At 41.5% G+C, this 17394-nt stretch overlaps 1 protein-coding gene across 1 annotated transcript in view; it reads right to left on the bottom strand.

Annotated features, from left to right (window-relative positions):
• Nucleotides 1-247: 247 nt before the first annotated feature.
• Nucleotides 248-17394, bottom strand: part of KCTD6 (potassium channel tetramerization domain containing 6) — a 34202-nt gene continuing 17055 nt past the window's right edge. Inside the window, exons 2-3 of the mRNA XM_015422124.1 lie at nucleotides 6084-6192; nucleotides 248-2197 (exon numbers count right to left, since the gene is read on the bottom strand). Coding sequence (XP_015277610.1) covers nucleotides 1511-2197; nucleotides 6084-6110 — 714 coding nt within the window. The 5' untranslated portion in view covers nucleotides 6111-6192 and the 3' untranslated portion in view covers nucleotides 248-1510. The remainder of the gene's footprint in view (nucleotides 2198-6083; nucleotides 6193-17394) is intronic.

Raw genomic sequence — 17394 nt, 5'->3', positions numbered from 1 at the left:
TTAATTTTGTCTGTTTGTTCAGGGAAGCCACATCATTTCCCTCCATTAATTTCTCTTACTCCCACTGTTCCAAGAATAATAAATAAATCAGAAAGCGGGATACACACACACACACACACAACTTCAAAAATACAAATCTTATTTCCATATTTTATGTTTTTTATTAGCTTCTTGGTGGCAAGCATTACACTTGGGAATAATATTGCACCAGGCATTAAAAAATAAAAAGAGTTCTACCAGAGGGATTTTTTTTTTTTGCATTCAGAATCCAGTATAAATGCATTTTTTGTAGCTGCACATTATATTTGGTTGCTTGATTTATAATGCATAGGGAAAAACATTGTAACTGTAAAATGCTGCACTTGGGGGGGAAAACAAGGGAAGTGGTTTGTTTGTTGGTCACTAAATTATAATACTGCTTGCTTATTTGTTTAGGAAAACTAGATTAGATTACATGATGGTAGCTCCTTCCTCTCCACTGAACTTCTAACATTCCGGGCATGGTCCAGAAGGAACTTTTCATTCACATGTGCCTCTTCCACCATTCCCCTTCATTTCAACACAGCTTGCACAGGAGACTTTCCCAGGGGATCAGGGCCCTCTGTTTTGTTCCCACTGTTTGTTTGTTTTTTAATAGCATGAGATGAAATAAACACTGTTTAAAACAGGAGGTGATTTTTTAAAATTTAGCACTTTACACTGTAGTGTGTGGACAACACAAAAGAAATGGTATCCTACTGTAGTTATTCTGCGATGTTTCCTCCTTTGTAACGAAGTGTCTTGACAGTTCGAGCAGGCACATGCATACGTTGACAAAAGACAAGACAGGCCAGGGCCAGAGCGTGTCAGTTCTCCAGTCCATAAGTCAGTAATAAATATTCATAACAAAAAAAGAGGGAGCCTCTGATGTTGCTTAAGACAAAGCCCAACTCCCATCACCAACACATTGGGTTGCATTTATTGGGTTGGACCCTGTGATTGGTCAGCAGAAGGTGCTGATGCTTGCCAATCTTCCAGGCTCCCACCCCCACCCCCGCAGTCCCTTTCATCTCTGGGAAAGTTTATTCACAGGGTTGTCTGACCCATATGAAGTTACAGCCTCATGGGTTCAGGAGGGGGGGGAGGGACAAAAATCACTTCCTCCTGACTCTTTGATGAGCAGAGCACAGCAAATAGAAGAGGAAGCAGGGAGTGATTCCATGCCTTCCCCTTCCTGACTTTCAGCCTCTCGACCGAGGTGGCTATTACCCCACAAGTCCTGCAACCAGAGGAACAATTTTTCCCAGGGTTGGAAAGGACTGCTGGGGCAGTGAGGAAATCCAGAAAGATCTGCAAATCTTTGCTCTGGATCCAATACAACTTCCAGTAGAAGATGGGCTCCTTTCTCCAACTTAAGATCTTTCAGCAAGCAGAAGGGGACTACTGAACTGAGCCCACTGTTCTGAGAAGCTGCTAGTTTTTGGAGAATAAATGGGGGTGGGGGGTAGAAGGGGAGGGCGGCGTAAGGAAGTCAGTCATCCGTTTTCCGTGCCAGTCTGCAGAAAGTCCAGTTGTGTTCGACTGTATTTTCATTGGCTCGTTCGCTCATGTGGTGAACCCTCGTGTTTCGGATACTGAAGCCTTGCTTTGTGATGTACTCCATCAGATGAACTCTGAGAGAGACTTCCTGGTGGTAATCGCATGGCCCAAAAGTAAAAGAAACCTGACAGTCTCTAGTGTCCATCATATGCTTATTCCACTTAGTAAAATGGTTGGAAATGCCTTCCAGCAACGAATGGACTTTGGTCGTGATGGTCAGCTGGGTTATGATCACTGCCACCGGGTTGGAGTATTTTGAAAGCTTGCGTGTGCTGGACAGCTCCACCACCTCCTCAAACGTATCCACAGGATACAAAGGTTTGGGATCATTAAGACATTGGATTAAGGGTTCAATCTGATAAAAATCTGCTTCTTTCCGAAGCAGGTCAAACTCTTTGAAGTCCATAGGCACAGTTAGCTCTGATGTCCGTAAAAAGTTAAGAACATACCGGAACAATGGCCCATCCCGGTCGATGAAGTAATTGCCTTGAGAGTCTCTGGCTGTAGGGAAGTCTCCCCTGAACATGGCCCCCAGCATCGAATCAGGATACCTCGTGAGAGTGGTGAGTGACGTCGTATACAGGTGACCGCCCACATTTAGAGTGACTGGATCAGTCATCTTGAGGACAAGAAAACAAAAAGAGGAAGTTTCAAAGCTCTTCCAAATTGATATAGAAATAAGCTCTCTGTCTTAAAACAACTCTGTAAGTCATCATTATTGCTGATGGAACTTAAAAAAATCTTCAACTGCTATTTCCCCCCACATGGCTTAATGGGGCATTATTTTTAAGAACACATGGGATACTTAAGCACCACTCACAGTGAGACGAGACTACCAGTAAGGGAGGATTGATTCAGTCTCAACAGGATACAAATTCTATCGTTATTCTGACACTGTTTCTCCTTTCTCTTCTACCTTTTCCCTCCACTTCTGTTGTGAATCTGGTCTTCTTTAGTTCATAAGTAATGACAGCTGGGCCTGTCTTGCCTTTATTGACGTGAGCTGCTTTTATTTATTTATTTAATTTATACCCCACCCTCCCTGCCAAAGCAGGCTCAGGGCGGCTTACAAGGCCAGTTGGCATCATAAAAACATTAAGACAATAAAAATCAAGTTAAAATCATAAAAAACATCATAAATACTAAGGGTGTGCAGGGAAAAAATTCAGTATTTTCAGATTCGGGTATAATAAAGCTGAATTTTTCCTGTATTCCCAAATATACCCGACTACCAATACCAGTATTATATTGGTTTCCGAAAATATCCGGCTCCATTATATCCAATCGGGCCATTGTGGTCAATGGCAAAGTCTTCGAAGGAGTATTCAGTGGGCTGGGGGGGCGGGAGTTTGAGGTAGAGGCACCAAATTTGTACTGTGGCTGCTGGAGCCTCTCCCCAAAAGAACCCCCCAAGTCTAAAAAAGATTGGACCAGGGGGTCCAATTCTAGGGACATCCAAATAGGGTGCCCCAATCCTCCATTGTTTCCTATGGAAGGGGAAAAAGCCAGGCAGATAAAACCAACAGCCCAGCAGTTTCTCCCAGAGAATCTCTGCAGTAGAAACTAAGTGAGGTGTGGTGTGGTTGTGTGAGGGGGCATGTTTGCAAGACCAGCAGCAGAACTAGTACTATGTGCCCACCAGAACCACTGCTACTGTGGCAGTGCCAAAACCCAACAGAACTAAGAACAAATCTGAAAATCTCTGAAGCACATACTGAGGGGGCATGTTTGCAAGGCCAGCAGCAGAACCAGTGCCATGTTCTACTGCTAGTGCCCAGCAGCAGACCCAGTGCTAACTTACCTATCAACAGAATGCAGTGCCAATCTACTAGCTGAACCCAGTGCCATTGTGGCAAATGCCAGCTCAACAGGAGGACTGAAGTCAACTTAAGCACAGAATCATCACAACAATACACAGAAGAATTTCAAAAAAGAACAAACTCCTGTGATTGGCCAAAGAGCAGTGTGTCCACCCTTATCTGTAATCCTATTGGCCAGTGCGCCTCCCCCCTCCTGTCCCTGGGAAAGCAAGCTGGTAGTTGGGCTTCAAGTTTGAAGCCAGCAGCATCAACAGCCTTTCAAGCTGCAATGCCATTTGCAAATGCATTGCAGTGACTGACTGTATGTAAGGTCCCTCTTCCCCCTCCTTTCTGGAAAGCAGAGCAATGGACGGGAAAGAGACCGAAAGAGAAAATAAGTACAGCCCTTTAAAGTTTAACCCCCCCCCCCAAGCCTGCATTCGGTAATGCTGAAAAAAACCCCGAATAGAAGCCAAATATTTTCGGGGTGTATTTGGCAGCTAAATCAGATCAGAGATTCTGATTCAGCTTGCCGAATACCTGAAAAATACCAAAAAGGAATTTTGGGTTGTTGGTTTTTTTGTTTAGCTTTACCAATGCAAATGCCTAATAAATACATTTGGCTTGTTTTTGTGGAACATTTGTTAGCCTGCCTTTCTCCAAAACTAGAGATAATAAATCCACGAAGCACAATAGTATTTAATCCACTTTATTAAAAAATAAATTTAATTGGGACACTAGTGAAATATAAGAAATAACCTGGGGTGTTTGCATGCACTCAATCTCTCATTTAAAACTGAGCCAACAATGCTATGTGTGCAACCTTAGCAGACCGTTAGCAGCCCAGGTGGAGGGTATCCTGGCATGCTCACGTTGTACTTGTAGCTTCTTTCCTGATAAGGAGCCCCTGTTTGAAAGAGACTCTGGGTGTGAGCAAAACTCTTTGGTTCTGACAGGTTTTAAATCAGGACTCCATCTCTAACAGAACTGGGAAATATTAATACAGCCTTAGTGATCCCTTAGTCCGAGTTGCAATTTATTGCAGATGACCAAGTGATACCCCATAGCCTCTGAGTCATAGCAAACTGCCCCAACTCTGGGTCTAGCTGACTCCAGAATAGCAATTTCCTTCCAAGACTTGTAGAGTACAATTCTGCTTCTGTACAATTTTTATTCTGAATTCAGGGTGTGTGCTGCAAGCTAGAATAAATATAAAAAATGCGAGACTACCTTCCCCCCAGCCCCCACTTTATGCAAGTGCCCCCACCTTCCGCTTTGGGGGGAAAAGGAATTAAGGTAAACATTTAGTTAATTCTTGAATTATCTTGGGTCATGTGTATTATTTATTTTTTTAATTGATTAATTAGACTTATAGCCCACCCTCCCCACATTGTAGGCTCAGGGCAGGTAATAACATATATGTATCTGCAGTTAATGCAGATTTACAATATTAAAAACATATTACAATACTCAATTTAAAATCCACAAAATCCTCATCCTTATATAATTAAAAAGCATTTGTATTAAACAACAACACGCCTCAACGGCAGATAATGTGGTCTCAGTCTGGCTTCCAGGATCGACGGTCACTGGGATGCCTGCTGCCTCTACTAAAGACCTGGTGGAACAGCTCTGTTTGGCAGGCCCTGCAGAACCGGAATAGGTCCCGCAGGGCCCTGATCTCATATGGTAGCACATTCCACCAGGCAGGTGGTACAATACACTGGGAAGATCTCTTTCTGAAGAGAGTCTCCATGATAGTTGTGCTTGAGAATTCCTGGGGGACAAAATCCACACACAGATCAAGAATAAGAGAGACAGGAAATCTTTTTAACACTTTAAAATAGCTACCCAATGTTACAGAATTGCCTTGAGCTACATTGTGGTCCTTTCCACACTTGGATCTCATCCCTGGTTTGATCAGAGTTCCACTCGCGACACGATACCTTGCATTTATCCCTGGTAATAACAGCATCCGTTTATCCCGGGAAAAGTGTGGGGCAAAACCGGGGTGACCTCAATGTAATGTGGAACCAAAAAATACCTTCAAGATAATTACAGGGGTGATCTCGAGTGTAGCGTAGAATGTAAGTCTGGGGGCAGGGCTGAACCAGGGTTTAAGGTCTAGTGTGGAATCACCCTATATTAACCAACGTAGACTGGAATAAAGGTAAAACCAGCAGAAGGTCTCGTGGAACCTTGGTAGTGGAATGTGCCATCAAGTGGCAGTAAATTTATGGCGGCCCCATTGGATTTTCAAGGCAAGAGTCAAGTCACTGCCTGCCTCTGCGTGGCAATTCTGAACTTCCTTGGTGGTCTTCCATTCAAGCACTAAATAGGGCCAGCCCAGCTTAGCTTCCCAGATCTGATGAGATCAGGCTAGCCTGGGTCTCCATCCAGGTCAGGGCAGTGGAAGCTTCATGGCGGGTTGTATTCTTGTGGCATAAGCTTTCATGAGCCCACAGCCCATACAGTCAGGATCACTGGGCCTCCAAATTCCCTTTCCCCTCTGTACCTCTCTAGTTAATGACATTTGCCAAGTTTTCCGGAAATAAGAAAACCAGCAGTCACATTAAGCCAGCTTGAGAGGCCGGGGGGGGGGGGGGGACACAGGACTGCAAAAAAGAAGGTAGATTTATACTCACACACAAGCAAAGGCCTTGGGAAAATTTAGCAGGCTCCCAGAGTCCAAACTGGAATACTTACTATATATCCCCAGTCTCCATTATCCATCTGTTCCGATGCTCGGTTGACGCAAGCCTGAATTTACTTGGAAGTCTTTTGAAAGGCTGTACAATTCGCCACTTATTCCTCCCTGTGACAGGAGGGGGGGGGAAAGAAGAGTAAACTGAGTACTTAAAAGTAGAAGAAACAAACAACAAGGAGAGCAATGTTTGTACCCATCAAAAGGCAGGCTTTCTGCCAAATGCCTGAGTCTTGAATTCAGCTACAAAAGCAACTCCAGCCCAATCACGGACCCAAGAATACCTTCTCTCCACTGACCTTCCTGCATCCTCTGCTGTTACATAGACGAGCTGTGCCTTGCAGGCAAAATGGTAATCGCTTTGCATGCCTTCCTAAGTGCGCTGCCAGTGTTAAATAACAAGCAGTTGGCTCTCTGAAGATGATTTGTACTTAAAAATACTGCACAGTTTTATTTGGCCAAAAAGGAGGCAGTTTGGAAGGCTCATATTGTCAAACCACGAGTCAATGGCATAAATATGCCTCTAAATTAATGGGAAAACAAACCCAGTTGTATATCAACAAAACCCACGCAAAACCAACAAGACCCATGAGGATGCAGTTTCCCACGAGGACTCAGTTTTTAAAACCGAAGCACACTAAAAGAAGGAAACGAAAAATACGCCAACTGTCAGCCAGTGTTAGATTAAAGTTGGGGGGGATTCAGGGCCCTTCTCAGCCATGATGTTCACATGGTTATCCGGGGCTAGTCATGCTGTCAAAATGCATGGAGTTATCAAGCTCCAGGTGGGGTCTGGAGATCTCCTGGTATTAAAAATGATCTACAGACTGCAGAGATCAGTTCTCCTGGGGAAAAGGGGTGCTTTGGAGGGTGCGCCCTGTGGCCACATCACCCCGCTACGGTCCCTCCCCTCCAAAAACCCTGTCTTCCCCAGCTTCATCCCTAAAATCTCCTGGTTATTTCCCAACTCATAACTGGCAACCCTAAATGTACATGTGTGTGTGTATGTGTTAAGTGCTATCAAGTCAGTTCCGACTTATGGTAACCTTTGAAATAAATGACCTCCAAAACGTCTACGTATCATTAATAGCCTTGCTCAGGTCTTGTGCACTGAGGGCTGTGGCTACCTTTATTGAGTCTTTCAGCATAACCTGTCTCAATGCGATGCACAGAATTACTATTTTAGAGTCTCTCTGCAGGTGTTGTTGGCTACCGGGATACCACTATGAACATGAATGAACAATTTTCAGATTGTAGGAGGCAGTACGGTCTAGCAGGCAGTACTAGATATGGAGCAGGCTGGTTTTAAAAAGAATTAAATGAATGAAATAAAATAATAAAAAATGAATTAAAAATAAAATCCGATTTTAAAAAATAAAATGTCACGTATTCTCTATTTAAAATAATCTATTTTGAAATTAAAGCTGGCTTTGATGAAAACGTATTGGGTCGGCCCCACAACTGGTATCCATAATTCCCTAAAACTCAATTTAGGACCCACTGATAAAAGGCTGCTTTTCTATAAAAAGAAAAGAACTGTGCGGAAAACATATTTTTCAGTCTGACAGCACATCGGCTCATGTAATTATATGATGGCTTAATAGCGGAGGTCAGGGACTGATGTGGGTGTCATACACTGATCCATCTGGGTGAGTTTTTACTTCTATTTCATGACTAATAATCTCTGCAACTGTATGACTCTACCTACCTCACGACATGGACATTTACCTCCCATCTCATGAGAAACACTAGTCGACTCAGTAACTACCAGCCCTTGCTTCTAGTTGAGATTATTTACTTTTCCGTGGAGTAGCAGGAAAAGGGAAGCAGGAAAATCTAGGGTTGATTTTAACCAGCACTTCACTACTAAAGCCTATCGTGGGTGCAGGTCTGTAACTTGGGGGTGTTGCTGGACTCAGGCCTCCTGTTGAATACGCATATGGCAGTGGTGGCCAGGGGTGTCTTTCACCTGCTTTGGCTGCTCATCCGGCTGCGGCTGTTCCTGAGCAGGAAAGATCTTGGTGTCTGCCTTGGTAACATCTAGATTAGATGACTGCAGTGAGTTCTATGTGGGGCTGCCCCTGAAGACTGTCGGGAAACCACAGTCAAGGGTGTAGACTTTCCAATTTCCCGGGGGGGGGCTGGGGCTGGGCCAGAGGCATTGCTTTGCTAGGAGCAAGGGTGGCTCCCGGGGGAGGCTGAATACCTTCCTGAAAATTTCGGCGGGGGCTGAAGCCCCGCCGCCCCCACGAAGATTACGCCTATGACCACAGTTACAGAATGCTGCAGCCAGAGCACTGGCTGGAGTGAATCATAGGGACCATATCACCCCAATCCTGTTCCACCTACGCTAGTTATCAATTTGCTTCCAGGCCCAATTCAAGGTCCTGATATTGACCTTCAATTCTCTATACGGCTTGGGGCCAGCATCCCTGAAGGGCTGCCTCCTCCCGTATGTACTTCGATGACCTCACTGATCATCTTCTGGGACCCTCTTTCTTTCATAAGAATTTACTGGACTATGAAGAGCAGAGCCACACAAAGACTTAAGTGCCATGACGTATTCAAAACTGAGTGCTTCTGTCCCCTAAATCCATGGAACTTTGGCAACAACTAAAGAGATAACATGGAATTCTCAGCATTCTTACCAAACTGTTCCCAGGGTTCTTTGGGACTCTTAACCACAACAATTAAACTGGTATAACACTGTTCAGAGTCAGTGTGGTCTAGTGATACCAGTGCTGAATGAAGACTTTGGGGAGAAATGTTTTTTTAGTCTACCCCTTTTCGAAGACAAATCAGTGGGTTGTAGATCAAATCAAGCCTGAACTCTCCCCTAGAAGCTAAAATGGCCAGTCTGAGGCTATCATACTTTGGTCACATTATGAGAAGAAAAGACAATAATGCTAGGGAGTGCTGAAGGCAGCAGGAAAAGTGAAAGACCCAACATGAGATGGGTTGACTCAAAGAAACCACACCTCTCAGTCTGGAAGACCTGAGTCAGGCTGTTAATGCCAAGACGTTTAGAGATCATTAATTCATAGGGTCGGCAAAAGTCAGAAGTGTTCTGATGACACTTAACAGACATGGAAATCCAACTATTCATCTGCCCAAAATTTGGTATTAAAAAGGATCTCAGCATCTATATTTTTTAATTAAAGGTAAGCCGATCTATTCTGATATTCTGAGGGCTAGGCTACTTCAAAACTAGCACGCTTGCTCCAATATTCTTTTCTACAGTCATCCAATAAAGGGAAAAAATGTAAAGGTCCTTACAATCTTCAGTAACTATGGATGGCTCAAAACCGGAAAAAGAATTTGCTCTTTGGCTTCAATAGATAGCAAACCAGGATCCTCGTCAACACTTTGGAAGAATGCGGCTTCCAGTACAATGGAGTAACATAATGGGTTCACTCAGAAAGTCAGCAAGGCATTTGGAAAACAGCAGCTCCTCCACAGCGTGTTCTGTTATCTCCCAAAGGTAACTATAAACCAGTCCAAATGGAGACCCACATTTTCATTGCAAAGCATGAACTCTCCACAATACACAGGAATGAATCAATGTAAGCTGAATACTCTGCTGGAAATGGCAGTGCTGTTGCCATTTCATGAGCTGTTAAAAAAGAATCCAGACCTTGAAGAAGGCATCTAGATGTCCCCTCGCAGAGGAATGAGGGGAGATGATCAGCAAAATCCGAGATTATAAAATGGTAACCCTGTTGTAGCTCTGCCCATGCAGTGTGATGCATTCTTATCATACCTGCTTAGTATTAAAAAAAACAGGCAATGCTGTGTCAGCAGTTGAAAGGCCTTCTTTCAACAGAAATGTCAAGGTCAGGCTGCAGTCAGGGGTGTTTGTACCTCAATTCAAATGCAGAATGCGCGTTCTCCATAAAAGAGTCCCAGTGGTCAGTTGCTGCAACAGAGGCTGCAATCAAAACAAGGGTTTGGGCTGAAACCTGACGAGCAGCAAGGAAAAGACCAGTTGACTGTTGACCAATCCAGGGCAGAAGACCAAGCTCCTAATTTTTATATCCGGTCTAAATGATTCAGAGGCTTCACACTACCCACCAATTGTATAGGCTGATGGCATATGCCCCAATTCCTTTCTCTGCCTGAAGAGAACCTGAGCACATGTAGGCCTAGTCTTCACTGAGGTGGTGATAGAGATAGGAAGACCCAGTGGGGGAAAAAACTTGGAAAAACTCAGGCGGGAAATGTGGGCACCCCCCCCCATTTTTCCAAAGCGGAAAATTGGAAAGTTTGGGGAGGAGTGAAAAAGGCTCCTATGAAATACTTTCTCTAAACATTAGGAAAAACTTCCTGACAGTTACTCAGTGGAACAGGCTTCCTCGGGAGGTGGTGGGCTCTCCCTCTTTGGAGGTCTTCGAACAGAGGCTAGATGGCCATCTGACAGCAATGAGAATTGTGTGAACTTAGGCAGATCATGAGAGGGAGGGCATCAGTGCTTAATTCTTGTGGCTCTCTCTTACATACCCAGGAAAGGGCCTATCACCACTTTGGGGTCAGGAAGTAATTTTTCTCCAAGCCGGTTTTGTCCAGGGATCCTGGAGGTTTTTAATCATTTTCTGGGCGTGTTAGAATGGACACTGCAGGTGTGGAGGGGGGGTATTTGTGAATCTCCTGCACTGTGCAGGGGGTTGGACTAGATGACCCTGGAGTTCCCTTCCAACTCTTATGATTCTATGAGTGATGCTTTTAAAGACAAAGTGAGCATGCTGTAGACATAGACAGCTCTTAAATCCAAGATGCATACTGCACCCAGAATTAGGGGAGCAGAACTGATGGGAAAAACCCATGCGGAAAAGCCCACAGTCTCCCAACCAAACCTTTAAGAGACCCTGGGACACAGAGTTTCCCATGTTTTTTTTTTTTTTTTTTAAATTTATTTTCCATGTTTTCACCTTTACATTGTATTAATCCATACATTTGTAGTTTTCTTATTTTTTACATCTCTATTAAAAAAAAGTAACAGTTTCTTTCGTTCAAGTACATTGTTCACTAGAAATTTATCAATTCAAAATTTTTTCTTGTGTTTTAGCCAGTCGTATATATTTTTCCATCTTTTCCAAAAAGTCTCTTCTGGTTTGTTATTCAATATTAAACTAAGCTTGTCCATTTCCGCCATGTCCAGAATCTTGTGTTTAAGTTCTCTTATAGATGGTATGGCTTTCGACTTCCACCGTCTAGCTACTAGGATTCTAGCTATTGTTAACACATATATTATTATGCGTTTATGGTTTTTAATTTTGTCCGGAATCATATTTAACAGGTAAATCTCAGGATTTAAGGGTAATTTTAATTTAAGTACCTCGAGGAGGATTTTTTGAATTTTTTTCCAATAATTTTGTATTTTACTACACCTCCACCATATATGGAGGTATGTTCCTACATTTTTCCCGCTTGCATAGAAGCCTATTTTCTTATCTAACATATATCTTGTATTTAATATGCTTTTATCCCACCATGCTAATTGAATATTTTGTTTTTTTAATATTTCATCTTTTTTGATTTCCATTTTCTCATTCAAAAGTGTGCCATATATTTGTTTTCTTTCTTCAGTCAGTAATGATGGTTTTATAAATGCTTCTAGTGGGGAAATCCACAAGGGGGTTTTTGTATAAAATTTTTGTTTTATAATATTCCATGCTTTCATTAGAGCATTCCTTATTATATTTGTATGGAAGCTGGTATGTATTTTATCTTTACCATACCACATGTATGCGTGCCATCCCATAGGCAGATCAACTCCTTCTAACGTTAAGGTTCTCCCATCTTTTAATTCCACCCAGTCTTTGATCCATACCATTGCTGCAGCCAGGTAGTATAACTGCCAGTTAGGTAGTGCAAATCCCCCTTTTTCTCTACTATCCTGTAGGTATTTGCATTTAATTCTTGGCTTCTTAGACTGCCATAAAAATTTACTTGTTAACTTCTCTAGGTCTTTAAAAAAATTATAAGTTTTCAGTACAGGTAAATTTTGCGCCAAGAATAGAAATCTTGGGAGGATATTCATTTTTATGGTTGCTATTCTTCCCATTAATGACAAATGCTTCTTTTCCCAATTTTCCAGATCTCTTTTTATCTCGTTTAGAAGTTTTATATAGTTGTTATCATATAGCTTTGAGTTGTTATCTGATATCCAAATCCCTAAATATTTTGCTGTCTGTACTACCTCCATTTCTGATATTTCTTTTAACCTATTTAACAGTCCTTGGGAGCAATTTTTTGCTATAATTTTAGTCTTTTGTAGGTTTATTTTAAATCCAGCTAATTCCCCAAATTCTTTTATATTTTTAATTAGGATTGATATTGATTGTTCTGGATCTTCAAGTATAAATATCAAGTCATCGGCGAAGCCCTGTACTTTATATTCTTCCCCTTTTATTCTCAATCCTCTTATTACATCATTATCTCTGATTTTATCCATTAATGATTCGATTACGAAGATGAACAATAGCGGTGAAAGAGGACACCCCTGCCTTGTTCCTTTTTGAATTTGAATATTTTGGGATGGTTCACCATTTATTAGAATCTTGGCACTTTGTTTGTTATATATAGCTCTTATCATTGCATAAAACTTTTCCCCGCATTCCCACATTTCTAGTTTTTTAAACATGTATGCCCAGTTGATGTTGTCGAAAGCCTTCTCTGCATCCAAGAGAATTAGCGCCATCTGTTTTCCTGGTTGCATATCATAATATTCCAGCACATTTATTATGTTCCTAATGTTGTTTTGTATTCTTCTTTTTGGCAGAAATCCTGATTGATCTTTATGGATTATTTTTGAGAGCACTTTTTTCATTCTATTAGCCAGTATCTTGGCAAAGACTTTATAGTCCGAATTTAATAGGGAAATAGGTCTATAGTTTTTAACTTCTTCCTCATCGGAGTTCGGTTTATGTATTAGGGTGATAAGCGCCTCATTCCATGAGGCCGGGACATTATTTGTTTGAGGTATATTTTGCACTAGTTCTTTAAAGGGGTCCGTTATCTGCTCTTTAAAAATCTGGTAGAACTCTATTGGAATCCCATCTGGGCCTGGAGATTTCTTTTTTTCCCCATCTTTTATCGCCTCTGTTATATCATGAACCGCAATGGGTTCATTTAGTATATCAATCTGTTCTTTATTAAACTTCCCTTTTTCCCATTTCTTTTGATATTCTTGCATTTCTTTCCCTCGCTCTTCTTCCTTTTTATACAAGTTAACATAGAAATTACGAATTATATCTTCTAACTCTTTCTGCGATGTTGATCCCTCACCTTTTTCGTTTTTAAGTCTTTTTATTATTCTGGATTCTTTCTCTTTTCTCAGTTTGTAAGTAAGCCATCTTGTTGGCTTATTAGCATTTTCAAAATAATATAATTTTGCCCTTTCTATTTTCTTTGCAGTCTCTTGCGTTAGGAGTAAGTTTAAGTGATGTTGTAATTTATTTAATCTATTTCTTGTGTTCTTTAGATCTTTAATAGATTTTATGGACCTATTTTCTTCTTCTTGTATTTCCCTGTTTAATATTTCATATTTTTTATTCTCTTGTTTTTTTTTCCACGCCCCCTGATTAATCCACCAGCCTCTTATAAACGCTTTAAATGCATCCCATATTATTTCTATAGGTGTATCTTTTGAGGTGTTATTACTGAAAAATTCTTGTATAAGATCTTTGGTTTTCCCAACTATCTCTTTATCTTTCAATAAACTTGACCTGATATGGTTGATCTTTTCACCTCTCCGTCAAACTGACACATTTACCCACAGACTGGGTAAAAAGTAATGTATTGCCCTACCTTGCAGGAAGGAGGAAAAAAGGTTAGAGGAATGTCGGGCAGAAACTGCAGCAAAGCCTCAGAGGAAAATGGAAAGTTTCATTGAGAACTTAGTTCTCTCTAACCAGATAGCTACAATTAAGGTAGATGAGCTAAGGTTGCATACAGTGTAGCAGGCTGCAGTCTTCTCTCAAGCACTGGGCATATATGCAATTTTGCTTGTACAAAACTAAGGCATGTATAACTTTTGCATTCCAAAATATATCAAATATTACAATTGTATATGCTCAAAAAGTTATAAATTATGCATTTTATGTTGTTAATGCAGAAAAAAATAAGTTTGAAAAGACAATAAGTATTGCATAAATTTCATTTCCCCTCAAATTTGTCTTTTTTCTGGGGGAGAGGAGAGACAGGGAAAAAAGATCCCCCCCCCATGGCTTCAACATTTCCAGAAATCTTATATCATCTCTAGGAGGAAAATCTGTCTGGGTTGCATCATTTCATTTTAAATATTTGAAAGGTTGTCATTTGGAGCAGGGCAAAGAGCTGTTCCAGTTGGCAGCAGAAAATCTGAAGCAACGGGTTTAAATTACACGCAGAAAGGTATCGGCTGGATATTAGGAAAAACTTTTTCATGGTCAGAGTGGTTCAAAGGTGGAATCAGCTGCCTAGAGAGGTGATTAGCTCCCCTTCACTGACAGCTTTCAAGAAGAGGCTGGATGAATATTTGTCAGAGATGCTTTAGGCTGCTCCTGCATTGGGCAGGGGGTTGGACTAGATGGTCTATATGGCCCCTTCCAACTCTATGATTCTATGATTCAAACAAGAGCATCACACAACTGAATGTTCCTACATACAAAAAGTTCCCTCCACACAGAAACCTAGAATATAAGGGAGAACACTACAGTAGAAACATCTTCTCTGATGTGTTAGTTTGCTATGTTGAAAAGTACACACCCCGACTTCACAAAAGGAAGTTCAACAAAGGCATGGGGTGGGGAGGCTCTTAAGCTCTTCTCTATGGCATGAAAATAAAAGCCCTTATGACCTGCAGAGTTTTCATTCACAGCAACAGGAAGACGTTTTCTGATGCAGAAACAGCTATTCCCCTCAAGGAAGTTAGACACAGGTGAAGAAGACATATCTCTGGTAATACTGGGGGAAAACCCAGGGCCAGATGTAGAGTTACATATCCTTTTCTTTAAACAAGAATAACGCCCATCATCAATGGATATAATTTTCAACATGCCCAAATCTGTGGATATTTAAATTGCAAGAATGGAGCCATGAGAAGACAAGACAGATCTTTCTACAAGTCTGAAGAACATCCCAGGTTTGACAAAAAAATCTGACATCTTAAAAAAATGGAGAGGAGTTTAAAGCCAGTTGCCTGGTAGGTGGGAAGTAGGGTTGCCAAGTCAAAATATCTTACCGGCGGGGGAGCCTCGCCGGGCTCCGGAACTCGTCCTTCGATGCGTGCACACGCGCTGCCAGCACATCACCAGAAGTGACGCGCAACATCGATCACGTTGAAGGCGTGGCCCCGATCATCGGAGGGAAAACCATAGTTTCCCCTCCGACGATCGGGGCCACGCCCCCAACGTGATTGACGTGGTTGCGTCACCTCTGCTGACGCAGCCACACTGCGCTTCGGGGGGCAGAGTTCCCCCCGGGGCCCAATTCTGCGGCGGCGGAAATTGGGCCTCCGAAGTGGAGGTTTACCCGCCCCCACTTGGCAGCCCTAGTGGGAAGAGAAAAGAAAGCAGGGAAAGGTGAGGATATGGAGGCTTGCCAGGAGGGGGAAAAGAAGAAATATTGTGGGGAAGGAGATGCACTGAAAAATGAGGTGCCTCCTACAAGTCCTTGTGGATTTCCCACTAGGCCTAGCCTGGTAGTTGGGACCATGAACTAGGCCATATTTTTCCTGGAAGAGGTTGCCAAGGAAAAGGATGGAGGGAAAGCTGAAGACAGTGGTGGCGGGGAGATGAATGTCGGTTAGCTGGTGGGTAGAAAGGAGAAAAGGTAGCAGGAAAAGAGAAGTATGGGGCTTTCAGGGAAGTGAAAGAGGAAATAGTGGGGGGGATGAAATGCCTCCCGCAAAGGTCTGTGCAGGTCCCCCATTTGTAAGTATACATTTTCCTGTTTTGTTGGCTTTCTTTTTTTTTTTTTTTAAATATATTTTTATTGTTTTTAACATTTACAACCAAAACAACCGTCAAACAAACCTTATAACTGGTAAACAACAGCGGAAACAACATGCATAGTTCCAAAAATCAATATTTTGTACAGATGCATTAAGGTATTTGTAGTGATTAGTAACATACAAAACTCAGTAGCAATTAATATATCGCAAAATCCACATACTTATCTGGTAATTTAAATAATGATTGGGGGTGGTTTGAAATATAATCAAAAAAAGAAAACCATCTATTCAGAAAAACATTATTCTCTGTAGGTGTGTAAACAGCTAATATTTGTTCAGTTATTTTATCTGCAATTATATAGTCCCAGCATTTTTCAATCCATTGCTTGATCGATGGGATCTTGGGTTGGTTCCAGACTTGAGCCAGAAGTGTTTTTGCCGCCGATAGCAAGATTGAAATAAGTTCTTTTTTCTCCTTGGAGATTGTCATATCTTGCCACAAACCTAATAACATAACCTCTGGAGAAAATGGTATATTAAAACCAGTAATTTCTGATATTTCTTTACTGACTAAGATCCAGAACTGCTTAACTAGGTGGCATTCCCACCAACAATGTAGGAACGTTCCAGATTTCCCGCAGCCCTTCCAACATAGTGGAGAAGATTTATGTTTGCAAAGAAACAGACGGGTGGGGGTTAGGTACCAACGAGAATAAATTTTAAAGGATTGACTCCTAATAGTTAGGTTTTTAGTTCGCATTTGGTAAGATGACCATACGTCATTCCAAGCTTTATCCTCGATTGTTTTTTTTAGATCTAGGTCCCATTTTCTTTGCAAACAAGATTTGTTCTGCCACAGTTTTTCGTTAAGGGCTTTATATATCAGAGAAATTGCTCCTTTCGTATATCTGCTAGTTTTATGAATAAGTCTCTCAAAAATGGTATTTGACCTTAAGCCATCAACTGATCCTATAAGATGGTTAGTCATGTGTTGTAACTGATAATATTGCAACCATCCCAATCTAATTTTATATTTATTGTAAATTTGGTCTAAAGTTAGACACTTTCCTTTTTCTAAAATATCTTTCAACCTAAAAATATCATTTTTTCTTAGTTCTTTATAATCTGTATGTCGTCTACCCGAGGGGAACCAACTTTGACCCAAAAATGCTGCATATATAGAAACTCCAGGGGTAAGTAGAGATCTGTATTTATCCCATAATTTTAAAGTGAGCTGTAAGAATCTATTTTTAAAGTTATTTTTGTTTCTATCTTTAGCGTTGTTCCATATAGATTCACAAAGAATATCCGGTTTCAGACTTAAACCTTCCAATGCTGTCCAAGTTTTTTCACATTGTGGATCAGCATAAAATAAAATCGCT

Source organism: Gekko japonicus, unplaced genomic scaffold (assembly GCF_001447785.1).
Source record: "Gekko japonicus isolate JY-2015 unplaced genomic scaffold, Gekko_japonicus_V1.1 scaffold292, whole genome shotgun sequence".
In the NCBI taxonomy this organism is placed as follows: Eukaryota; Metazoa; Chordata; class Lepidosauria; order Squamata; family Gekkonidae; genus Gekko; species Gekko japonicus.
Note: the sequence above shows the minus strand (reverse complement) of the source record. Positions and strands in the feature narration are given on the sequence as shown.